The sequence below is a fragment of the Acomys russatus genome, chromosome 20 (assembly GCF_903995435.1).
Source record: "Acomys russatus chromosome 20, mAcoRus1.1, whole genome shotgun sequence".
In the NCBI taxonomy this organism is placed as follows: domain Eukaryota; kingdom Metazoa; phylum Chordata; class Mammalia; order Rodentia; family Muridae; genus Acomys; species Acomys russatus.
The window spans coordinates 26,340,065-26,353,232 of NC_067156.1; the positions used below are offsets into that span (position 1 = coordinate 26,340,065).

Genomic DNA, 13,168 nt, shown 5'->3' on the forward strand with positions numbered 1-13,168 from the left:
AGGTTCTGTTTCAGAACACGCTTGTGAGCTCAAGACGTCATGATCAGTCTTCAGCTCTAGCATCCAGCCTCTTTGCTTCCAGCTTCTTCCCACCCTCCCCCTGTCATTCTCCGGAGGACAGAGACCAGGCTCCACACTGTCACGCTCCCCTAGCCTTTGAAGAGATCTCAACTTAGTCCAAAACCGGGATCTGTGCCTTTGATAATGAAACGGGTTTCACGACTAGCTGATATAACGAAGCAGAGTTGCAAGTTTTATTAAAGATATTTTAGTATAGGTTAAAGCATGAGAGTGATGAGAAAATCCAGAGAAGAAAGTCAGACACAAGTAAGGGAGGTATGGTATGTGCTTCCCAAGGGAATGTATGGGAAAGTATGTGTTTACCCAGGTGTGGTATGGGCTCCTCAAAGAAGAGCAAGCAATGTCTTAGCACTAGCCATGTATATTCTTTCTGGCGGCTCTTGATTGCTTCTTTTGTTTGTTTCTTTTTTGTTTGTTTGTTTTACTCAGAGTTTTTCTATATAGCCCTGGATGGCCTGGAACTCACTTTGTAGACCAGGCTGTCCTCAAACTCACAGAGATCTGCCTGCCTCTGCCTCCTGAGTGCTGAGATTAAACGCGTGCACCATCACTTCCAGGCTTTCAGGTTACATCTTACAGCAATTACACTGCTAAAAAAGTTTTTTTTTTTTTTTCACTTTTCCTTCTATGTCTTTTGATAAGAGAAATCTATGTGGTAACTCAGGAGACAGATGGAATTCTAGTACTGTAAACCCAGAAGCCACTAGAGTTGCACAAGGGGTTTATTACATATTCCACCCTTGTCATGGGATTTCTAGTGAAATTCCTAGAAAACTGCAGGTTTACAGCTGCGAAGGGAGAAAGGCCTCAAGCAATTACTTCTACTGTACTCTTGCTGTGCTACTAGCAAAGGCTTTAGCCTGGAGCTCTGATGGAGGGCTTCTCCTGCTTGTGTCCTCCCTATTTTTGTTTTGTCTTTAATGTTTCCCGAGACAGAGTCTCTACGTAGCCTTGGCTGGCCTAGAACTCACTCTGTAGACCGAACTGGCTTGGAACTCACAGATCCACCTACCCATGCCTCCTGAGTGCTGTGATTAAAACTCCTTCCCCTATCTTTTTTTTTGTTTTGTTTTGTTTTTGTTTTTGTTTTTGTTTTTTGAGACAAGGTTTCTCTGTGTAGCCTTGACTGTCCTGGATTCACTTTGTAGACCAGGCTGGCCTCGAACTCACAGTGATCCACCTGCCTCTGCCTCCCAAGTGCTGGGATTAAAGGCGTGCGCCACCACCGCCCAGCTTCCCCTACCTTTCTATCTTGCCTCTCCTGCTGGGCACTCTTTGCTCCACCTGCTGCTCTCTGCCCACTGGGCCAAGATCTTTCCTCTGCACAGCACTCAGGCCTGCTCCTAGCACTCCCTGTATTCACTTCTTTGCCTTTGTTTCTGACCCTCAGAGGCTCTAATTCCCAACCACATTCCATCCCAAGCTGTCATGTAGTTTAGTCTCTCTGAAGTACTAAACTCACCTGTTCTCTGATTTATGTGTGTATCTTCTGTTTCCTTTCTGCAAGGCTCTGTAAAAGCAAGGACCCTATTTGTTTTGCTCACATCTTGTCTCTGGACTTGGCACCAACTAGGTGTTCAATATATATTCGTTGAAGGAATGAATATTGTTGAAAAAGTGAGTCTTTTGGTTCTAAAGTTTATTAATAATGACCCATTCTTTTTTGGGGTCCACTTTGCTCCAGCTCCCAACCCCAGTCAGTCACCCCACTCTAGGGCCTCAAGGTAGTTCCAACACATAGGAAGTGGAATAACAGATTTGGTCATCATGTACATCTCCAGCTTCCAAACTTTCACTTTTCTTTAATAAAACCATCCTTATGCCCCAAAACTTTCACTGAAACCCTATATCAGATAAAGAAGCCAGGAGCTGCCCTTATTGAGTTAAAATTACTAGGGCTTATAGCTCAGAAACACAGTTTGATGCTCACTCCTTATTTCAGTGACTTCATAGTACAGACAACTAGGCTGGGCCCAGAGAGGGGCCATGTTCTTCCCTGAGACACACAGTCTCCAGGGCTCTCAGTCCAGTGCACCTTCCAGGGTACCATACTGGATTCCAGAGTCATCCACCCAGGGCAGAAGAAGCTCCCAGCAGTGTCTGCCATGGTAAGAGCCTGGTTTCTCCTCTGGTTACCTGCCTCCTCAATTGCTGGCTCTAGAGTCATGTGAGGGTCTGGCTGGAGGGGGAACTGGAAGTGCAGGGGGGTTGGGTGGGTAATCTGGGTGTCTGTGTTGGAAGGCTGGTGGGGCTAGGGGTTTGGGGACTGGCGGGCTGGGAAGGGCTTTCTGGACATGTGGCAGGCTCTCCCTTCCTCAGGATGAGATTGTTGAGCTCCTGGACTAGCTGCTCCTCCAGGGACCCCCGTGCCTGAGGAGTGCTCTTTGAAGAGGAGCCTGGAGGAGGGTCAGGCATCCTGTCCTCCTGGCCCAATGTGCTGGCTTTGGAGATGGGGGTTTGATCAAAGGATCTCTGGCTGGGAAGGGGTGTCTCTGACTTAGTGGTCCACTCCCACGTGGAGGAGAAGGAGGCCGTGTCCTTGGTGAGCTCAGGGAAGGCCCCGACCTCCTCATACACTGGCTCTTCGTACACAGGCTCCTCCTGCTCATCTTGCTCCTCCACAGACCCCTGGGATGACTTCATTGGCTGGATGGAAAGGGGACAGCAAAGGATGGGCGCCATGTCAGAGCTGCTGTGCTATTAACCCTTGATCAAGTTCTTCCTTGAGTCAGTCAGACACTATAAAATACTTGACATATGTGATGGTGCAACAGCCTGTACATATATGTACAGTGTGACATATATGGGTCGCATTCCAGGAGAAGGAGATGCAGAAGGGGTTAAGTTGCCCTGGATCACATAGTAAGGAAATGGCAGTTGGTGAGACTCGAATTCAGATCTATCTGGCTCCCAAATGCATTCAATTACCCATCCTCCCTCCCTCCCCCTCCCCCTTTTTTTCTACTTCTCAGATTTGTAATTACTTTTGGTTTCTTCATCATATCCCCCTTCACTGTCCTCCTCTGTCACATGCACATACATTGATGGCCTGCATCAGAACAGACATGGAGCACACCAGGGCATGGGTAGCACAGAACACGCCCAGGGCTGGCAGACACACAGCTGGAACAAGCACAATACTCACAAAGAACATGGACAAGGTCCTCCGGTTGTGTAGCCGCCGCTGGACCCAGGTAGAGTAGGGATGAGGGGAGGAAGAGACAGAGACAAAGTGAGGCCCAGCAACAGGAGGTGTTGGCAGGAAGTCAGGGCACAGAGAACGTGGACAAGGGGGTCATGGGCGAGTGGGTGGGGCATCTGGCATGCAGGCACGCTGTTTCCTTCTGCACTATGACAAGGGTACAGGTAGGGAGCGGATATTTAAGATCTGCTGGGGGTAGGACCTCACCAGGGTCTGATTGGCAGAAAGAAGGCTGGCTCCACTGTCGTCCCCTCGGATGGGCAGCAAGGGCATCGTGCCAAACTTCTGATGAGCAAGGTCAGAGGAGGAGCGGCGGCGTAAAACCACTGACTGCTGGTCATCATGCTGAGGAGATAGTGAGATGTTGGCACTAGTGGACCTGGGAAGCACTGAGGGGTGTGGCTGGTCCCCAGAGGCCTCTTCCTTCTCCTCACCTGGGCTTTAAGGATGCTTGTGGTCCAGTCCCACATCTGATCCTCATCAGTGCAGGACAGACAGCTGTGGGCAAACAGAGTGATTCAGGAAAGTGAGTGATGTAGCTTTAGGCATGAAGGGATGGAGAAGGAGATGGTGGAAAAGGACAGGGCAGAGCTAGGGAGATAACTCAGTTGGTATGAAGTGTTCGCCATACAAGCATAGGGACTGAGGTTGGATCCTTGGCACCCAGGTCGAAAAAGGGGAAACTAGCCTGTGATGGTGCATGCCTTCAATCCCAGCACTTGGGAAGCAGAAGTGGGCACATCTCTATAGTTCAAAGCCAGCCTGGTCTAGAGAGTGAGTTTCAGGGCAGCCAAGGCTACACAGAGAAACCCTGTCTAAAAAATAAACAAAAACCAAAACAAAACAAAAGAAGAGGACTAGAGAGATGGCTAGAGAGTGGTTAAGAGCACTTGCTGCTGTTCCAGAGGACCTGGGTTCAATAGCCAGCAGCACCCACATGGTGGCTCACAACTATTGTAATCCCAGTTCCAGGCAATCTGACACCTCTGTGGGCACCAGGCATGCACATGGTACACAGATATAAATTCAGGCAAAACAATCCATGTGCATTATTTAAAAAAAAAAAAAAAAAAGCTGAAGCTGGCTTGGTGGCTAGTGCCTATTATCCCAGGGATAGGGAGGTGGAGATGGGCAGCTTTCTGAGGTTCACTGGCCAGTCAGCCTAGCCTAACTAGCAAACCCCAGGTCCAACTGAATGACACTTGAAGTTGACCTCTAACCTCCACATGCATGAGCACATGCATATACACATGAACGGATGGACGGGCAGACAGACAGGGAGTAGGGCAGAGGCAGAGAGGAAGGTAGCTAGGAAGTACTCACAGGTGCATCTTTTCCAGTATTAAAGTGAAACCCCACCTGAAAGACAAAGGGGACTCGTGGTAGGGTAACTAAGAGCCAGAGAGGTGATGACAAGGAAACCCCAGGTCATAGGGAGGAAGGGAAACTCACGGTGTTGGAGGTTTTAACTTCTTGCGGATTCCCAGGTAGACCTTGGCACCTTCCAGAGACCATTCTCGCTCTGGCTTAGAGCTCTGAGAACATGGGCCCAGGCAGAAAGATTGAGAGGTACAAGAACACCAGGGTTAGGGAGAGCAGGGAATCATGGGTACACTGGGACATATGATCAAGGTCAGGGAAACAATGAGACTGGTGAGGACATGGGCTGTGGTGTCAGGGGTTGGTACAATTACGACTCCTGCTGCCTGAATGGCCAGCCAACATCTCACCCCTCTAGGCCCAGGGCATCACCTTCTTCTCCTTGAGCAGGAGCAGGCAGCGGCCGCGCACCAAAAAGAACCTTTCCTGGAATCGGCTACCCAACAATCGAGGTGGCTCCTCGCGACACCGTAGCAGTCCCACCCGTGGGCTCTCCCGACGCACTCCTGGGCACAAAAGAGGCAGTGCTGGGTGGAGGCTCCCGGGGGACAAGCCAAAGGAATGCTGGGCTGAGGGAGGAGGCTCACCTGTGAAGAGGCAGCCAGCGTGTGCCATAGAGACTTTTCTCAGGAGCAGAGAGGCTGAGCAGGGTTCTGGAAGCTGGCACCACTGCAAGGCCTGTTCAAGAACCTTTTCTTTGGGGTGCAATGGCCTCTCTGAGGGGAAATGTTCAGGCAACTGATAATCATCACAAAAACTAGCCAAAGCCAGAGCCCCAACCTCATCTCCCACTAGTTACTCATTCATTCATCCACCTGTCTAACCATAGACATTTATTTTAATCCTGATGCTATGCCAGGAGCCATGCTGTCCCTGGGATACAATCGTGAGAATGACACATATGGCCTGCTTTCTTGAAGCTACAGGCTCATGAAGGAGCCAACAGTAAACAGGTAGTTGAGCAAAATAGAGACCAATAATGTAGTAATGTCTTAAAAAAAATAAAGGTGTGTGTGTGTGTGTGTGTGTGTGTGTGTGTGTGTGTGTGTGTGTGTGTGTGTCTTGTGCAGTGTGTTTTCCTGGAAGCTGGATTTACTAGCAGTTTGTGAACCGCCCAGTATGGGTACTTGGATCCAATTTCTGGTCCTCTGTAAGAGCAGTAGGCACTCTCAACCACTGAGCCAATGTTCCAGCCTCCAATAATACTTTGAAATAAATGATATTTAAGAGGCACACAGAAAAACAAAGGAACAAAGAGAAAACGCAGGTGAGCAAGTGAGGCAGGCCAGTCAGGCAAGGCCTGTTAGAAGTTGCATTTGTGGATAAGGCTCAATCTGTTTGCAAGATTAGGCAAAGCAGGCTGTGCCTAAGACCACGGGTGATCTTTTTTGTTTATTTGTTTGATTTGGGCATTGGGTGTTTCTTTGTTTTGAGACAATGTAGCTCTGGCTCTTCTGGAACTCTCTAAATAGGACAGGCTGTCCTCCAATTGCCTCTGCCTCCCTACTGCTGGGATTTCCGGTGTGCACAGCCTCAGATAGGATCTTACAGGATGAAATGTAAGAACAAATGCCACGAGTTAATGAATTATTCCTGAGGGTACTAAACAGCAAATATGGCCAGACTAGAGATGTGTGTAACTCAGTAGTGCATGCTTGCCTTCCATTCCCAAGTACCCATGTTCAATACCATGGTGGCACACTGCGTTCTGGCCTGTGCTCTGGCAAAGGGACAGGTTAGAGAGTGGCTAATGAAAGATGATGTCTCAAAAATAAGCAACAGCCACCCACTCAAGGTTTTGCAGGCCATGGTAAGAACCTTGAGTTTTCTTCTCAGCTCATTAGGAACCCATGAGAAGGGTTTGAGCACAGCAATGGCGTGATCTGGTTTATCTTGAAATGTTCATTTGGCTGCTCTTCAGAAAATAGACTGTAGAGAGGCAATACATAGACGACAAAGAGGAACACTGTCCAGCTGTTCCCAGGCTAGAGCCACGCATTTCAGCGCTTCCTACTGGGAGACAGACAGATAATGGTGACTGTGACTAGGGTGGTGAAACAACAGAAATGGAGAGAAATGATAGGCTTGAGTGCAATCAATAGGACTAATTAGTTGGTGGATTGATTATAAAGATGAAAAGGGGTGGGCATAGGACTCGTAGGCTTCTGGACTTGATAGCTGAGTGAACCGTGGTACTATTTGCTGTAAAAGAAAACCCAGACTACAGCCTGGGCTTTATATTGAATGAGGGCCTAGGAACGGAGAAAATGTCAGTCTTAGACCCTGAAATGCCCATGAGAAGAGGAGGCATCAAGGAGGCAATTGGATATGTGAATCTGTAGTGCAGAGAGGAGACCTGAACCAGAGGTAAAAATTGGGGCTGTCAGCCAGGCACGGTAATGTATAACTGTCATCACGGCACGTGAGAGAAAGAAACAGGAGGATTTCCGTAAGTTCAAGGCCAGCCTGATCTACATAGTGAGTTTCCAGCCCGCCGAGTTAGTTTGGGCGTCAGTTAGTGGTATTTAAAACAATGGGGAAGAAGGTAGGTAGAAAAGAAAAGAGGATCCAGGATTGACTCTTGGCCCATCTAATACTTCACTCAGGGCAAAAGCGGGGGAAAGGAGCCTCCCCTGTGATAAGGGGGAAACCTTTGCTGAAACCAAGAAAGGAAGATTGAGGAAAGGTGCATCCTCAGTGTGAACATCTTTCTGTGGGATGAGCTGGCTAGTAAACGTCCATTACGTCGTTTGGTAACAGAGAAGTCATTGGCAACCTTGGTCACATGTACACACACACACACACACACACACACACACACACACACACACACACACACACCCACACACCCCTGGCCCAACTCACCGAGCTCGCCATGTTCAAGAATTTCAAATGTCACCCACAAGTCTGTCCCTGACGCTGTCCCTCGCATCTCCAGCACCTGGTTAGTCAGCTCCTCGGCGGTCAGTGTTGGGGACACCTAGCATGCAGACAGGAGGACAAACACATGCTGATGACACCGTTGCTCCTGCTCCCCTTATCCACTCCCCCTCCAGTCCCTTAAGACTGACCTTTAGGGTGACACAATTGTCCGGGAGCTGCTGTTCTATATAAACCTCCATGATGAGGTCTCCAGCCTGGGACAACTGAGGGAGGATTAAAGAGGACATGGAGATTCCAACAGTAGATGGAAGGGTGGCGACCTCCCCCAACAAAGGTCTCCTTCCAGCCCTCACTCCCAGCAATGGCTGGGGCCTTGGAAAGAACTTCAGGATTGGGGCAACTGCATCATGTTTAGCTGCGTATGGCAACACCTTAGACAGTGCGAGACAGTGGCCGCAAGAAGAGGTTTGTATTCAAGACGCCCTGGGTTCCTTCCCTATCACTCACCTACTAGGACCTCCTGTGAAGAACTGATTCAAGAGCCTCAAGTCTTTATTTGGGAAAAAAAAAAAAAAAAAAAAGACTACCTACTTTATGGAGTTGTGTGGTGCGAAGATGAGATGAGAGGTGCCTGGAACATAGGATGACCTCAGCAGCACTTGCTATTGTATTTTATACAATGTTCTTCCTGCCCCACCCCATATCCCCCAAGGTCTCAAACTGGCTTTGAATTATGTATGACTCAGGGTCTCGTATAGACCTAGGCTGGCCCAGTTTGTTATGTGGTTGAGGATGACCTTAAGCTTTAAAAAAATTTTTTTTGTTGTTTTTGTTTGTTTGTTTTGTTATTGTTTTCTTACTTTTTATGCACGTTGGTGTTTTGCCTGCATGTGTGACTGTGTGAGGGTGTCAGATCCCCTGGAACAGGAGTTATAGACAGTTGTGAGCTGCCATGTGAGTGTTGGGAATTGAATCCAGGTCCTCTGTTGTTATTTTTTGTTTTGTTTGTAGAGACAAAGTTTCACTGTATAGCCTTGGCTGTCTTGTAGACCAGACTGGCCTTGAACTCACATAGACCAGGCTGGCCTTGAACTCACGGCGATCCGCCTGCCTCTGCCTCCCGAGTGCTGGGATTAAAGGCATGCACCACCATGCCCGGTTGGACCCAGGTCCTCTGGAAGAGCAGCTGGTGCTCTTAACCATTGAACCATCTCTCTAGCCCCGAACTTAGACTTTTGATCTTCCTGCTTCTACCTTCTAAAAGCTGGGATTCCAGGCATGTGCTACCACCGCACCAGGCATTTCGTGTGGTGCTGGGGATCCAACTGAGGACCTCATGCATGCTAGGCAACACTCATTTCCATCCCTGGCCTGCAGAGCTCTATGTGGCAAAACTACGGACAAGTGCTAGCATTACAGGCATGGGCTGGCTTTCCTGAGATCTCCTATACTTAGAAATGGTGGTGCACGCCTTTAATCCCAGCACTTGGGAAGCAGAGGCAGGCGGATCACTGTGAGTTTGAGGCAAGCCTGGTCTACAAAGTGAGTCTAGTACAGCCAAGACTACACAGAGAAAACCGGTCTCAAAACAACAAGACAAAAAGTGGGGTGCTGGACAGTAATCTCAGTGATAGAATGATTGCCCAGGCTGTGCGAGGCCCTTGGTTTAAATACTCATTATCTCAGAGAAAGGGCTGTACCGAAGAACTCCATGGGGGAATAATTGGAACCAACATTCTGCCCAAAGCACTTCCTTCCTGGGGATAACCCTTGTCTACCAAAGAGCCAAGGGTTAATGTGCAGAAAAACAGGTTGAAAGGGAGCTTCCATTAGTGGACAGGAGGTGCATTTCTGACAGTGGTGTCCCTCCTGCCCCACACTGCAGTCTAAAGTCAGGGCATGTTACCTGCACATCTTTCCATGTCGTGATGAGACTGACCTCCAGGTCGATCTGAGCTGCCTGATCTGAGTCGATCTGCAAAAGGCCAAATGTTCTGTCAGGGGCTGCTAGGAAAGGAGGGAAGTCAGGGCAGATGACAGGGTCAAAGGGGAACTAGATGAGAGGGTTGGAGGCTGAAGAGCCAGGAATCAATAGCGAGAGGATGTTGGGGTTGAGGGTGTTGGAGAGGGACGTCCAGGATTCTGGGAGGAGGTTGCCAGTGCAGGGGTAGGCTAGGACTCCTGGGATGAGGGTCTAGACTCTTGAGTCCACAGGGGTATGGCAGGGTCGAGAAAGCCTTACCTCAAAGACAGAGATGTAGCCGTCGATGAGCTCCTGCAGTACCCGAACCTCATGCTCCCCCCGCCCATCCGTCTGGAACACACTAGGTGCAAACAGCAGGGCCAGGTTCCGTGTGCACATCTGGTTCAGAGCCGCACACTTCTGCACCCTGCGGAGAGAGAGGCGCCGGAGTCATGGGTCCAGCCCGAGTGTACCGCTTCACCGGCACATCCATTAACTTAGCGGACATTTACTGCACCTCTTCTGTATACCAGGGTCTAGGCAACAGGCTGGGGATATGTCAGTCGATAAGACAGCATTGGCCTCAGGAGCTTTAGATATCTCAGCGACACATTTAAGGTATGGGTGATCATTACCAGAGCAGGCACACACAGTTTTTATGTAAAGGACAGGTCATAAATATTTTAGGCCCGAGGGCCATACACTGCCTCTCAGGTTAGCTGATGTACTACAAAAGAAGCCACAGGACACAGCCAGACGTTAGGGAGTGACTTTACACCTGATGGGCTTTTATTTGGAAACCCAGGCAAGGGACTGGATTTGGTAGTAGTCCTGTATTTGTCAGGCCTCTGATATTGTATCCCCCATGCAACACAGCCAGAGATGTACCCCACACGATAAACTCTTCTCCTAACAACGGTAAAAGTGGGCCTGAATCTTAGTAATCTTGATTTGTTACGGCCAATTCCTGGCACAGATGAATAAAAAAAACTTTAACCATTATGCTTATTTCTAATCATTTCTGAGGTTTATAACATGCCATGTGCTAGACTAAGTATTTTGCATGGATCATTTCACTTTGTTTTCCTACAACCTATCAGGTAGAAACTTCAGTACATCAGCTTCCTTTTTAAAAACAAGCAGACCAGGCTGGCGAGATGGCTCAGCGGTTAAGAGCACTGTCTGCTCTTCCAGAGGTCCTGAGTTCAATTCCCAGCAACCACATGGTGGCTCAACCAGCTATATAATGTGATCTGATGCCCTCTTCTGGATTGCAGGTGTACATGCAGGCAGCGCACTGTATACATAATAATAAATAAATATTAAAAAAAGAAAAAAGAAATAAAAATAAATAAATAAAAACAAGCAGACCAAGGCTAAAGTCACATGACTGGAACAGGAGAGCCAGATTAAAACCTAAGTCTACATAGTCTCCAAACCCGTCCTCTGGACTTTTCGAGGCAACACCCTCACATACCAGCTATTGTTATTAGTGAAACTAACTAAGGAGTGAAAGTGTGGCATTGGTCTGAAGTGATGAAGGATCAGGAAAGGAAGCTTGCAGGGCCTGGCCATAACTGACCGATAGAGATGCCCAATGAGGGTGGCCAGTGTTCGGCGGTTGACTCGAGGCAGGCAGCCAATCACTTCTTTGTATTTCTCCAGGCGCTGATTCTTCTGGGGAAGGTCTAGGCACGGAAGGGAGGACAGTTGGAGAGGAACCAGGAAGAGAGAATGGATGCTGAGGGCAGGGATATTGTGAGAAACAGACCCAGCATGGATGTATCTCTTTCTGCCTCCTACCTCCCTGTGCCGGTTGGTTTTGTCAACTTGACACAAAACTAGGGTCACTAGGGCAGAGGGACCCTCAGCGGAGGAACTGCCTCCGTCCGACTGGCCTGTGGACATGTCTGTTGGGGCATTTTCTTCATTAATGATTGATGTGGGAGGCCAATGTGCACTGTGGGTGGTGCCGCCCATGAGCAGGTTTAAGAAAGAAGACTGAGCAAGCCATGGGGAGCAAGCCAGTAAGCAGTTCTCCATGGTCCCTTCTTGAGTCTCTGCCCTGGCTTTTCTCAATGATAGATTGTGATGGGGAAATGGTAAGCCAAATAAACCCACCCCCAACACCCTCCCGCGCCTCCAAGTTGCTTTTGGTCATGATGTTTTTTGTTGTTGCTGTTTTTAGTTTTAGTTTTTTGAGACAGGGTCTCTCTGTGTATCCTTGGCTGTCCTGGGCTCACTTTGTAGACCAGGCTGGCCTCGATCCACCTGCCTCTGCCTCCCGAGTGCTAGGATTAAAGGGATGCGCCACCACGCCCCCTGCTGCTCCTGACGTTTATCACATCAATAGAAAGCAAACTAGGACATTCCCCAAGCCAAGTCTCAGGATGATCACCCAGGGTGGGGAATGTTGGGAAAGGGGCTCCCCAATTCCACAAGAGAGCTTTGTGGGTGCTGATGGAGAAAGATGGCAATTCCCATCGGGTCTTAGAAGTACCTGCAGCTTCCCTCCAACGGGGCAGCAACCTAGCAGAGGTCACGGGGTCATCAAGTTCTCGAAAGAAGCGTTTGAGTGTGTCAGTCACATCTTCTACAAAGTGTTCCCCCGGTCTGAGCTTCACTGACCGGGCATCCCGCCTAAACTCGGCCAAGAGTCTCAGGCTGCGGGCCCGAGCACCCCCTTTCCGATATACACCTTCCAGCCGGAGCCCTGGAAACAACAGCAGTCTCTGTTCAGTACTATGTGACTGACGCCAACCCAGCAGCCCCTCTATGAACCGCCCCATGGTACGTGGCTGCTAACGCCATCAGTGGATGCTTAAGTTTCTTATATAAAGTGACGTATTTACATATAACCCTACATATATCATCTCTGGATTGGTTTATAATACCAAATACAATGTAAAGAATGAAAAAAAAAAGTATACATAGTCACTGAGATATTTTTCAAAATTTCTGTCTTTAATTGGTTGGATATTCGGATGTATACTGTGGCTACTAAGGGCCATGTGTATTTCTGGTGCCTCCACTGTAACTTGTGATCATACAACAGAGTAAACAAACAAAAAAATAATCAGCATATTTCCCCCAACACATGCTTCTAGCTAAGGTCTCAGGTTATAAACAAATTATATATATATATACAAATACATATATACATATTTTTTTTTAGGAACTAGGGATGAAAGCCAGGGCCTCACACATTACTAGGCACATACTCTGCCACTGAGCTATATCCCCACCTCAGTGAAATGTTTAGTTATGCCTTCCTTTTCATTCTGTTGGTGATTTTGCTGTTTTAAAAAGCCCTCTGCAAGCCGGGCATGGTGGCACACATCACCTTTAATTCCAACACTCAGGAGGCAAAGGCAGGTGGATCTCTATGAGTTCAAGGCCAGCCTGATCCACAAAGTGAGTCTAGGACAGCCAGGGCTGTTACACAGAGAAAACCTGTCTCCAAACAAACAAACAAACAAACAAGCACTCCTACTCCAATCCCAGCACTCCAGAGGTAGAGGCAGGTAGATCCCTGTGATTTCAAGGTCAGCCTGGTTACAAATTGAGTCCAGGACACCCAAGGCTACACAGAAAAACCCTGTCTCAAAAAAAAAAAAAAGGTCCCCTCCAGAATTTGAATTTGTAGACTGTTGAAATGC

At 48.4% G+C, this 13,168-nt stretch overlaps 1 protein-coding gene across 2 annotated transcripts in view; it reads right to left on the minus strand.

Annotated features, from left to right (window-relative positions):
• Nucleotides 1–1,545: 1,545 nt before the first annotated feature.
• The window catches only part of Arap3 (ArfGAP with RhoGAP domain, ankyrin repeat and PH domain 3), a 29,354-nt gene continuing 17,731 nt past the window's right edge, over nt 1,546–13,168 (minus strand). The window contains exons 19-32 of one of the 2 annotated variants that reach the window (XM_051163084.1): nt 12,010–12,222; nt 11,092–11,197; nt 9,789–9,936; nt 9,453–9,521; nt 7,735–7,809; nt 7,529–7,643; nt 5,251–5,379; nt 5,036–5,169; nt 4,736–4,818; nt 4,607–4,642; nt 3,718–3,781; nt 3,491–3,628; nt 3,227–3,265; nt 1,546–2,727 (exon numbers count right to left, since the gene is read on the minus strand). In XM_051163084.1, coding sequence (XP_051019041.1) covers nt 2,245–2,727; nt 3,227–3,265; nt 3,491–3,628; nt 3,718–3,781; nt 4,607–4,642; nt 4,736–4,818; nt 5,036–5,169; nt 5,251–5,379; nt 7,529–7,643; nt 7,735–7,809; nt 9,453–9,521; nt 9,789–9,936; nt 11,092–11,197; nt 12,010–12,222 — 1,832 coding nt within the window. In that variant the 3' untranslated portion in view covers nt 1,546–2,244. The remainder of the gene's footprint in view (nt 2,728–3,226; nt 3,266–3,490; nt 3,629–3,717; nt 3,782–4,606; nt 4,643–4,735; nt 4,819–5,035; nt 5,170–5,250; nt 5,380–7,528; nt 7,644–7,734; nt 7,810–9,452; nt 9,522–9,788; nt 9,937–11,091; nt 11,198–12,009; nt 12,223–13,168) is intronic. The other variant, XM_051163082.1, reaches the window with a different exon arrangement.